We start from the raw sequence: 12,563 nt of genomic DNA on the forward strand, positions 1-12,563 counted from the left end.
CCCAACCAGCACATATTCCACTCTCCCCTCCTACCCCTCCTCACAGTCCCCTACCCTGCTCTCATGACTATACCCCTTCCCCACACAAAACCACCACGGTGGGCTTCACAGCTGAACAGGTGAGAAGACAGCTGAAACGTCTCAACCCAAGCAAGACCGCAGGACCGGATGGTGTCAGTACCAGGGTGCTCAAAGCCTGTGCCCCTCAGCTATGTGGAGTACTTTGCCATGTATTCAACCTGAGCCTGAGGCTCCGGAGGGTTCCTGTACTGTGGAAGATGTCCTGCCTCGTCCCTGTGCCGAAGACGCCGCGCCCCAGTGGCCTCAATGACTACAGACCGGTGGCATTGACCTCCCACATCATGAAGACCCTGGAGAGACTTGTTCTGGAGCTGCTCTGGCCAGTGGTTAGGCCACACTTAGATCCCCTCCAGTTCGCCTACCAGCCCCGACTAGGAGTTGAGGATGCCATCATCTACCTGCTGAACCAGGTCTACGCCCACCTGGACAAGCCAGCGAGCACTGTGAGAGTCATGTTTTTTGACTTCTCCAGTGCATTCAACACCATCCGCCCTGCTCTGCTGGGGGAGAAGCTGACAGCGATGCAGGTGGATGCTTTCCTGGTGTCATGGATTCTTGATTACCTGACTGGCAGACCACAGTATGTGTGCTTGCAACACTGTGTGTCCGACAGAGTGATCAGCAGCACTGGGGCTCCACAGGGGACTGTCTTGTCTCCCTTTCTCTTCACCATTTACACCTCGGACTGCAACTACTGCACAGAGTCTTGTCATCTTCAGAAGTTTTCAGATGACTCTGCCATAGTTGGATGCATCAGCAAAGGAGATGAGGTTGAGTACAGGGCTACGGTAGGAAACTTTGTCACATGGTGTGAGCAGAATTATGTGCAGCTTAATGTGAAAAAGACTAAGGAGCTGGTGGTAGACCTGAGGAGAGCTAAGGTACCGGTGACCCCTGTTTCCATCCAGGGGGTCTGTGTGGACATGGTGGAGGATTACAAATACCTGGGGATATGAATTGACAATAAACTGGACTGGTCAAAGAACACTGAGGCTGTCTACAAGAAGGGTCAGAGCCGTCTCTATTTCCTGAGGAGACTGAGGTCCTTTAACATCTGCTGGACGATGCTGAGGATGTTCTACGAGTCTGTGGTGTCCAGTGCTATCATGTTTGCTGTTGTGTGCTGGGGCAGCAGGCTGAGGGTGGCAGACACCAACAGAATCAACAAACTCATTCGTAAGGCCAGTGATGTTGTGGGGATGGAACTGGACTCTCTCACGGTGGTGTCTGAAAAGAGGATGCTGTCTAAGTTGCATGCCATCTTAGTCAATGTCTCCCGTCCACTACATAATGTACTGGGTGGGCACAGGAGTACATTTAGCCAGAGGCTCATTCCACCGAGATGCAGCACAGAGCGTCATAGGAAGTCATTCCTGCCTGTGGCCATCAAACTTTACAACTCCTCCCTTGGAGGGTCAGATATCCTGAGCTAATAGGCTGGTCCTGGACTTATTTCCTGGCATAATTTACATATTACTATTTAACTATTTATGGTTTTATTACTATTTAATTATTTATGGTGCAACTGTAACGAAAACCAATTTCCCCCGGGATCAATAAAGTATGACTATGAAAGGAGACCCCTCCCTTTGAAGGAGGACATCTCAGTAGTTCTGGAATGAAAAGCTTCATTCTGAGAGTATTTTTTAAACAATGACTAGATTTGCAGGCAACAAGACAACGTATTTGGGTTTGCTCCCTTCACATTATTTTCTGAGATGCTCTTGTGTTTCCTGGAGATTGATGAGGACATTTGGATTGAAGTAAGGCAAAGCAAGTTTATTTGTATAGCAGTTTTCAGTCAAGGAGTTCAAAGTGCTTTACATAGAACAAGATTTAAAAATCAAACTTCAGATTTCAGACAATATAAAGAGAATAAAATCACACAAATATATATATGATAAATAGATTTAAAAAGGAATAGAAGTTACTGTGGAGGAAATTCTAATTAAAAGCTACAGCAGATCAGATTTAAAAGAGCTTAACGTTGGCACAGACTTCAGATCCTCTGGAAGGTTATTCCAGATATGTGGAGCATAGTAACTAAAAGCTGCTTCACCATGTGTAGTTTTGACCCTGGGGATGGTAAACAGACCAGCCCCAGATGACCTGAGAGCTCAGGATGGCTCATAATGCAGAAGGAGATCAGGGATGTATTTTAGCCATCGACCATTAGGCATAACAAATATAGGCATCTGTTAGTCTCGTGAGACCATGGACTTGTGCCTTGGAAGGTTTCCAGGGCGCAGGCCTGGGCAAGGTTGTATGGAAGACCGGCAGTTGCCCAAGCTGCAAGTCTCTCCTTTCTACGACACCAATGTTGTCCAAGGGAAGGGCATTGGGACCCATACAGCTTGGCACCAGTGTCATCGCAGAGCAATGTGTGGTTAAGTGCCTTGCTCAAGGACACACTGCCTCAGCTGAGGCTCGAACTAGCGACCTTCAGATCACTAGACCAACACCTTAACCATTTGGCCACGCGCCAACACTCCTCGCCCATTCAGTTGTTTATAAGCCAGTAGTAATACTTTAAACCCAATCCCCTGATGGACAGGAAGCCACTGCAGTGATCGGAGAACTGGAGTGATGTGTTCTACTTTCTTGGTCTTGTGAGGACTCTGGCAGCAGCGTTCTGAGTGAACTGCAGCTGTCTGAGAGATTTTTTTTAAAGAGACTGTGAAAATGCCATAAAACCTACCAAAAATAAATGCATGAATGAGTTTTTCTTGATCTTGCTATATTTTGAGATGGTAGTAGGCTGACTTTGTAATTGTCTTAATGTGACAGTTAAAATTTAAGTCTGAGTCCATCACACCATCAAGTAGTCCACATAGACTCCAGTCAGGCACTGATGAGGTCCCACATGGGAGAGTTCAGAAAGGCCAGGAGACCCGAGATAAGTTAGCAAATTCATTCTAGACTCGGTTTGGTAATGAAGGTAACTACAGGCATCAGCATTGGGATCCTTACAATTTTCTGAATGTATTCATGATTTTGGTGACTTTGGAAACTCCAGACTTGCCCTGTATGGTCAATAACCCAGCCACATCTGGTGATGCACAAGACGACGAGAAGTTTTGCCTCGGAATACTGTGTTGAGGCAGGCCACGGGCACTTTAGGATCAAAGCAGTTACTAGTTTTTAAAAACAGAGTATTCCACAGAGCAGCAGCCAGGTCAACCTGATTGTCAATGTAAACCAGGCACATTTTGAACCTGGTGCTCCGGTAATTCTGACATTGCTTGCCAGGGGACACGGTGCACATTCCACGTCTCCTTGTGGCCCAGATCCTCCCCCAGGACTGAGCCGAGATCTGTGTGCCCTCTGCTGGAGCTGATGCCATGCTGGGGAGCAGAGAGCTATTCTTCCCTCCAGGACAATCTTAAAGAATAAGGAAGCAGAGACTGAGGTATCCTGGTCCATCTGACATAGGGCAAGTTATCCCCATGACCCTTTCTGTAAACCAATCATTAATCCCTAGAAGAATGTGTTATAAAGTGGAGGTTCCTGCCCTTTCCCAGCAGAGGTAAGAGTGGTCAATTTGTCCAAATGTCACGGATATTTCAAACAATCACGTCCTCAAATTAAAACATTAATGCAGAAGCCCTTTCAAAGAACTGATTAGTTCGTGCACTTCATTTGACGGGAAAAATGCACAAAGCCCGAATAAGATTTTCTAATCTCACTTTTTTTTTTAAGAAGCAACAGCATCAAGCTGAACAATCAGGCTGAGCAAATTAAATTAAGGGCTTTTCCATTTCATTCAATAAATAGGAGTTGCTCAGTATTGTTAAAAATACATTGCACACATCAAAAAAAAAATGCTGGTGAACGCAGCAGGCCAGGCAGCATCTATAGGAAGAGGTACAATCAACGTTTCAGGCCGAGACCCTTCCAATACCTTTTCCTATAGATGCTGCCTGGCCTGCTGCATTCACCAGTATTTTGTGTGTGTTTTGCTTGAATTTCCAGCATCTGCAGATTTCCTCGTGTTTGCACGCACCAGCCTGGTCTGGTCTCTGTCTGAGCCAGGTATCACTGCCTGCACTTGGCTTAGCTTGCTGCCAGTTACTTTAGTCCGTGTACTGTGATTAAAAAGCTCATTGTCATAAGAGAAGCTAGAAAAGCGGCCAATCATCGGGCCTTTGGATTGTGAGCCGGCGAGCTGGGAAACTGAGTGGGTGCTGTCTCAGTACGGAGCGTTGGAGAGGTAGGACTCGAACATCTTCAAAGCCTGTTTGGGTGCCCATTGTGGTACCATGTGTCCGGCTCCCTGTGGAGAGGCAAAGCAGCGTTAGAAGTGATCTCCGACTAACACCCCGCTGCTAACAAAGACCGAGTCGTCCAGGTAGTGTACACGAGAGCCTAATGTTCAGGCATCAACAATGTCTTAATTCCTCCCCCATGATGATGTGCCTCATGCTTTGTGACATCATCTACTTGCTCAGTAACCGTTACCCTGCCAACCAGAGGTTGGTGATACATTTCATTGGACATGCACTGTCTTTGTATTGGGTACCCATTACCCAGTCAGGGGCCTTCAGCTCAAAGCTTCCTTTCCATTGGCAATGAAGGTGAAGGGATGGTCAGCGACACCATAAAATAGGTCATGTTGACCAGATTCTGGGGAGACAAGACCTCTGAAAAGCACAGTGTAACTTGCACCTTGTCACTCATCTGTTGGTGCCCTGGATTAGGGGCTGCCGGTGATATTCCCCCTTCTCCAGAACAGAGGAGGGAAGGGGCAGGTAGGGGGAGCTGAGTCCATGAACAGATTGACCATGCTGTTATTGAATGGCAGTGCAGGTTTGATGGGTCAGATGACCAACTCCTTCCATCATACAGGCTGGAGTGGGACAGTGAAGAGGTGCCTTAGACTCCTAAATGAGTTTTCCCTGAAGAGGGAGGGCTGGAACAAGATGGAGTGTGGTATCTTGTAGTGGGACAAGGGATTCTTGTCCAACATGACTGACTGAGCTGACAATAATAAAGGGAGGGGGGGTACTGAGCGTTGGTTACCTTAATGGTCAAGAAGGTAAGGTTTCCATACTGTTCGTAGAACCCAGCAATCTGTTTATCACAAATCCATGGCTGGTAGTCAACTGTTTTCTGACAGTGAAGAAGACATTTGGTTATTCAGGACTTGCACACCGCTGCTAAGGAGACTCCCTCACCCAATCTGTCCCTCCCCAACACCTGCAGACTGGGGCTCCCTCTCTCCTGAAAAACATAGCTACCTGCCATCTGACAACCCAATCTGTCCCTCCCCAACACCTGCAGACTGAGGCTCTCTCTCTCCTGAAAAATATAGCTACCTGCCATCTGACAACCTAATCTGGTGGTACTGGAGGAACGAGTTCTGCACATTGGCCAGGAAAACGCTGTGGAAAAAGGGGAGACTCTGGCAGGAAGGACACTGACCCATTGGGACCATCTCAGTGCCAGTCTCTCTTCACACTCCCTTCATTTAGTGTTTGGTCCTACGCTCCTGATAAGCAGCCTCCCACGTCCGGTGTATGGTGCTAGGATCTGCTATCTGCACAAGGTAGTTAACCAATCAGTTGGCTTTTGAAAAACACTGGAATATTGTGTTCAGTTCTGGTCGGGAGGATGCGGGAGCTTTAGAGAGGGTGTAGAGGAGATTTACCAGGATGCTGCCTGGATCACAGAGCGTGTCTCATGAAGACAGGTTGAGTGAGCCCGGGCTTTTCTCTTTGGAGAGACGGAGGATGAGAGGTGACCTGTTAGAGATGTACAAGATGATAAGAGGCATAGATCGAGTAAACAGCCAGAGAATTGTTCCCAGGGCTGAAATGGCTAATACAAGGGGGTGACTGGAAGATAGTACAGGGGAATGTCAGAGGTAAGTTTTTTTTTTATACACAGAGTGGTGGGTGCATGAAATGCCCTGACAGGGGTGGTGGTAGAGACAGATACGTTTAAGAACTTTAAGAAGTCTTTTCCTTTTTACATATCTATAAAAACTTTTACAGTCAGTTTTTATGTTCCCTGCCAGTTTTCTCTCATAATCTTTTTTCCCCTTCCTAATTAAGCCCTTTGTCCTCCTCTGCTGAACTCTGAATTTCTCCCAGTCCTCAGGTGAGCCACTTTCTCTGGCTAATTTGTATGCTTCTTCTTTGGAACTGATACTATCCCTAATTTCTCTTGTCAGCCACAGGTGCACTACCTTTCTTGATTTATTCTGTTGGGTGCTGGGTGTGTGGAATGAGCTGTCAGAGGACGTGTAAAGGCAGGTACAGAGAGATTTGGAGAGGTGCGGGATCAAAGAATTGTTTAGAGGGGACTGTGGACCAAATGCCGGTGAATGGGATGAGCTCAGATCATCGTCGATGATTTGGGCTGAAGGGCGTCTCTGTGTTCTCTGACTACAAACAGAAATAAAACATCATAGGCCCTTTGGCCCACAATGTTGTGCTCAATCTAAGCCCATAATTCCCTCTTTTCATGCCTGTTCCTATCTAAGAGTCTATTAAATGCCCGTTACCATCACTCTAACAGTGTGTTCCACAGAACCACCACTCTGTGTAAAATACAAATCTACCCCTGACTTCCCCCCTAAACTTTCCTTCAGCCTCCTTGTCTCATGTGTAGTCTCCCAGCTTTGCCGCGTAAGACCAGCTGTGTAAGAAACGAAACCACAGTGATAACAGGGTCAACAGCCCTGAAGGTGTGGAACACCATGGTTCCAGTCCTAGAACACAAACTATACATGCCAACCTATTTAAATAGTAATTAAACACGTATCTAAACTAGCCCTTCTGCTTCACAATTGCTATATCCCTCCATTCTCTGCACATTCGTGTGCCTATCGAAAAGATGTCTTATTTTATCGGTCTCTTATAATCTAATGTAACCTCTCACTGGGGCTTATACACCAACTCAGCTCACGAGTTCCTCTGCTAACGGCCACGGGACGCAGCAGCGAGAAGCCTCTTTCATAGACAATATACATCTAGGGTCGGTATGATTTGGAGTTCAACTAAACAGGAACATCGTGATGTTCCAATTAAAGGAACCTCTGATTGAGCGAATGTGTGTAAATACTGCCCATACACAGTTATCAGTAGCCCAGAAATGACAGGTCGCACACCAGAATAAAATAAAATTACAAAGGAAGTATATCTACCAATTTTCAACTTTATCGAACAGTTACCAGAGAAAGGAAATGAAATTTAAAAGGGCCTATTACAGCAAGTTTATGCCTTCTCCATGACACGTTGGAAAGTAGCTGGTGCTCCTGATATGCCCTGGGGTATTTTTCCAAACTGAAAGAATCCAAAAAGACATATGAATGTCACCTTCTCCGTATCGGCTTCGCTCATGGGTATCTGATAATAGCTACTCCTTTGATTCAACACGCTGAACCATTTTGCTCCACTCAGGCAGGCCAGAGCATCCTCAATCTGCGGAACAGACTATTGGCCTGGGACTGTTTGCCTATCCAGTTTCCTATAATCAGCACACATTCGTACCTTCCCATTCTTCCTCACCAACACTGTGGGGGAGGCAGAGGCACTTCTCAATTTAGTGACAATTCCAGCTTCCTTCAGGATCAGCGGGTGCTGCCGAACATCTTCCACTTCCACTGACGCTGAGTGTCGAGGCCTCTCTGGAAGGGGTGTCTCCATCACTCGGAGAGTGTGGCGAATACTCGTGGAGCAACCCATATTAAACTTCTCAGCAGGAAAGACATCTTCAAGCTTCAACATCTTCTCAGTTAGTCTCACTTCGAGTTTGTTGTTAACTTTCCTGATCCAGGAGACTGTCCGTCTCCCAGTTTTCTCATCTGAAGACTAGACATTACCCACGCAGGGAAAAGATATGCCATCTCTGAGGGTGACCTCTCTCTCTCTCTGACAATCACTGTCATCCTGTTTGTGTGCACAGCCGAAGGTTTCCGCAGCTCAGGTCTCACCACATTCCACAGGTAAGCGTGACTCCTCTTCATAGTCCTCTGGAGCATCCACCGGCAGGGCCTCGGCACTGGGCATTCCAGGGAATTTGGGAACCCGTCCCTCTAGCTACTTCCCCAAGACTTGAGATGTGTCCATTTTAACGCAAGGAGTGTTGAGAACAAAGCGGATGAGCTTAGAGCGTGGATCAGTACTTGGAGATTTGATGTGGTGGCCATTACAGAGACTTGGATGGCTCAGGGACAGGAATGGTTACTTCAAGTGCCAGGTTTTAGATGTTTCAGAAAGGACAGGGAGGGAGGCAAAAGAGGTGGGGGCATGGCATTGTTGATCAGAGATAGTGTCACAGCTGCAGGAAAGGTGGACGTCATGGAGGGATTGTCTACGGAGTCTCTGTGCGTGGAGGTTAGGAAGGGGTCAATAACTCTACTGGGTGTTTTTTATAGGCCGCCCAATAGTAATAGGGATATTGAGGAGCAGATAGGGAAACAGATCCTGGAAAGGTGTAATAATAATAGGGTTGTCGTGGTGGGAGATCTTAATTTCCCAAATATCGATTGGCATCTCCCTAGAGTGAGGGGTTTCGATGTGATGGAGTTTGTTAGGTGTGTTCAGGAAGGTTTCTTGACACAATAGGTAGATAAACCTACAAGAAGAGAGACTGTACTTGATTTGGCATTGGGAAATGAACCTGCTCAGGTGTCAGATCTCTCACTGGGAGAGCACTTTGGAGATAGTGATCATAATTCTATCTCCTTCACAATGGCATTGGAGAGAGATAGGAATAGACAAGTTAGAAAAGCGTTTAATTGGAGTAAGGGGAATTATGAGGCTATCAGGCAGGAACTTGGAAGGTTAAATTGGGAACAGATGTTCTCAGGGAAAGGTACGGAAGAAATGTGGCAAATATTCAGGTGATGTTTGTGTGGAGTTCTGCATAGGTACGTTCCATTGAGACAGGGAAGTTATGGTAGGGTACAGGAACCGTGGTGTACAAAGGCTGTAGTAAATCTAGTCAAGAAGAAAAGCTTATGAAAGGTTCCGAGGGCTAGGTAATGTTAGAGATCTAGAAGATTATAAGGCTAACAGGAAGGAGCTTAAGAGGAAATTAGGAGAGCCAGAAGGGGCCATGAGAAGGCCTTGGCGAGCAGGATTAAGGAAAACCCAAGAGCAAGAGGATAAGACATGAAAGAATAGGACCAATCAAGTGTGAAAATGGGGAAGTGTGTATGGAACCGGAGGAAATAGCAGAGGTACTTAATGAATACTTTACTTCAGTATTCACTACAGAAAAGGATCTTGGTGATTGTAGTGATGACTTGCAGCGGACTGAAAAGCTTGAGTATTAAGAAAGAGGATGTGCTGGAGCTTTTGGAAAGCATCAAGTTGGATAAGTCGCCTGGACTGGATGAGATGTACCCTAGGCTACGGTGGGAGGTAAGGGAGGAGATTGTTGAGCCTCTGGCAATGATCTTTGCATCAGCAATGGGGACAGGAGAGGTTCTGAAGGATTGGAGGGTTGCGGATGTTGTTCCCTTATTGAAGAAAGGGAGTAGAGATAGCCCAGGAAATTATAGACCAGTGAGTCTTACTTCAGTGGTTGGTAAGTTGATGGAGAAGATCCTGAGAGGCAGGATTTATGATCATTTGGAGAGGTATAATTAGGAATAGTCAGTATGGCTTTGTCAAAGGCAGGTCGTGCCTTACAAGCCTGATTGAATTTTTTGAGGATGTGACTAAACACATTGATGAAGGTAGAGCCGTAGATGCAGTGTATATGGATTTTAGCAAGGCATTTGATAAGGTACCCCATGCAAGGCTTATTGAGAATGTAAGGAGGCATGGGATCCAAGGGGACATTGCTTTGTGGATCCAGAACTGGCTTGCCCACAGAAGGCAAAGAGTGGTTGTAGACGGGTCATATTCTGCATGGAGGTCAGTGACCAGTGGTGTGCCTCAGGGATCTGTTCTGGGACCCCTACTCTTCGTGATTTTTTTATAAATGACCTGGATGAGGAATTGAAGGGGATGGGTTAGTAATTTTGCTGATGACACAAAGGTTGGGGGTGTTGTGGATAGTGTGGAGGGCTGTCAGAGGTTACAGCGGGACATTGATAGAATGAAAAACGGCTGAGAAGTGGCAGATGGAGTTCAACCCAGATAGGGGTGAAGTGGTTCATTTTGGAAAGTCAAATATGATAGCAGAATATAGTATTAATGGTAAGACTCTTGGCAGTGTGGAGGAGCAGAGGGATCTTAGGGTCCGAATCCATAGGATGCTCAGAGCAGCTGCACAGGTTGACTCTATGGTTAAGAAGGGACACGGTGTATTGGCCTTCATCAATCGTGGAACTGAATTTAGGAGCCGAGAGGTAATGTTGCAGCTATATAGGACCCTGGTCAGACCCCACTTGGAGTACTGTGCTTAGTTCTGTTCACCTCACTACAGGAAGGATGTGGAAACCATAGAAAGGGTACAGAGGAGCAGGGGAGATTTACAAGGATGTTGCCTGGATTGGGGAGCATGCCTTATGAAAACAGGTTGAGTGAACTCGGCCTTAACTCCTTGGAGTGACGAAGGATGAGAGGTGACCTGATAGAGGTGTATAAGATGATGAGAGGTATTGATCGTGTGGATAGTCAGAGGCTTTTTCTCAGGGCTGAAATGGCTGCCACAAGAGGGCACAGGTTTTACGTGCTTGGGAGTAGGTACAGAGGAGTTTTTTTTTACGCAGAGTGAGTGTGTGGAATGGGCTGCCGGCAATGGTGGTGGAGGCGGATTCATAGAAAACCTACAGCACAATACAGGCCCTTTGGCCCACAAAGAATACGATAGGGTCTTTTTAGAGACTCCTGGATAGGTACATGGAGCTTAGAAAAATAGAGGGCTATGGGTAACCCTAGAAATTTCTAAGGTAGGGACTTGTTCAGCACAGCACTGTGGGCCGAAGGGCCTGTATTATGCTGTAGGTTTTCTATGTTTCTAAGATATAACATGACGAGTTTGTACTGGGTGCACCACACAGTTCCTTGTTTATGCTTATCATCCTGCTTAGGAGGAACTTGGACCTTCTCAAAAGCCTCCCTGAACACTGGGTGAATGGAAAAGGTTTTCAAAAAAATTCTCTCCATTTCTCTCCTTGCAGGCTCCCACAAGCCTTCTCACAATGAGAGTATTTGTTCCCACAATAATGGAAGCTTCACCTTTTCCAACCAGACTGGACAGACCAACACTAATGTATTAAGGCCCTGAGCTACTCCGATATCTAGCTCCAAAAGCTCCAGCTTCAATGACAGGTAGCCATCATATGGGTAAATCATCAGTACCAAGGCCCCAAATTTCCAGGGCACTGAGTGGCATCAATGGTAAATACATCAAATGCCGGTTGTAAACAGATCTGTACAGCAGAGTAACCTGAGAACGTGTGTCAAGTATGGCTCAAGCATACGTACCCTCCATCCGTAGGGATACACCCGAGCTTGGTCCCACTAAGCTTTTGGGAATACGATTTTGCACTTCAGTGTTTCCCTTGGTACATTGACTGGAATGTGTTCTCTCCGAGACGCCACACTGTTTTCTTACTGGGTCCATCCAAAGTTTGCCGACTTCCTTTTCTGTTTAAACAACCACCGGGTTACTTTCTGAAGGTCTTCCTGTCCTTCACACTCCGCCAGTAATGTCCATCCTCTCCACAGTTGTAACAGAAAATACCAGTCACTTTCCTCGTCAAAAGACCCTTGTCAACAGCATCCCTCTGCTTAGCACATCCTACAGGTGGGTCAGCTTTCGTATCGGACTCGTTACACTTGGTGACAGCACGAGCCGACATCAACCGAGATTCCTCAGCTTGCAGGCTTTCCACTTCATTTGGCAAAACCCCCACTTCTGTGGCATCAGGGGTCACTGCAGCAACAGAGGCGACTACTGGGGATAGTGCTCGACTGGTGGAGGCCTCTCACTCCTTCGATCATATTTTACTCCTTTCTTCTCTGATCCGCTCAACAAACGAGGGAGGGTGACATGTCTTGTGAGTCATTTGAATGCCTAAAGCAATCACAGCAAATTGACAAACTGTCCCACCCTTAATCGATTTATCTCAGGCAGTTGAATGGCTCCTTCTGGACACAAGCAAAGCAGCTGTTTCTCTAGCCCGAAGATGTAGGCAGAAGGTTTCTCCCGTCTGCTGGAATGTGTGCCTGAACTTCATCATAGGATCAGATGGCTGGCCGCCGTGCCAAAAATGTTTTCGAACGCTTTCATGTTCTCTGCTTTTAGGGAACTCAGCACCTCAGCAGCCAGTCCTTTTAGACTTTCTACCAGTGACTGTATTTTATGGATCTGGAGTTCAACCAAACAGGAACACTGGGCTGTTCCGATTAAAGGAACTTTGATTTGAGTGAATGCTGTAGAAATACTGCCCATACACAGTTATTGGTAGCCCAGAAATGACAGATCGTACACCAGCATTAAATTATAAAGAAAGTATGTTTACCAGTTTTCAACTTTATCAAACAGTTAACAGAGAAAGAAAAAGATAAAAGGGCCCA

At 46.4% G+C, this 12,563-nt stretch overlaps 1 protein-coding gene across 1 annotated transcript in view; it reads right to left on the reverse strand.

Annotated features, from left to right (window-relative positions):
- Positions 1 to 1,845: 1,845 nt before the first annotated feature.
- The window catches only part of LOC140210370 (lysosomal protective protein-like), a 95,720-nt gene continuing 85,002 nt past the window's right edge, over positions 1,846 to 12,563 (reverse strand). The window contains exons 10-11 of the mRNA XM_072279266.1: positions 5,101 to 5,190; positions 1,846 to 4,354 (exon numbers count right to left, since the gene is read on the reverse strand). Of these exons, the coding sequence (XP_072135367.1) occupies positions 4,271 to 4,354; positions 5,101 to 5,190 (174 nt within the window). The 3' untranslated portion in view covers positions 1,846 to 4,270. The remainder of the gene's footprint in view (positions 4,355 to 5,100; positions 5,191 to 12,563) is intronic.

Source organism: Mobula birostris, chromosome 15, assembly GCF_030028105.1.
Source record: "Mobula birostris isolate sMobBir1 chromosome 15, sMobBir1.hap1, whole genome shotgun sequence".
NCBI lineage: Eukaryota > Metazoa > Chordata > Chondrichthyes > Myliobatiformes > Myliobatidae > Mobula > Mobula birostris.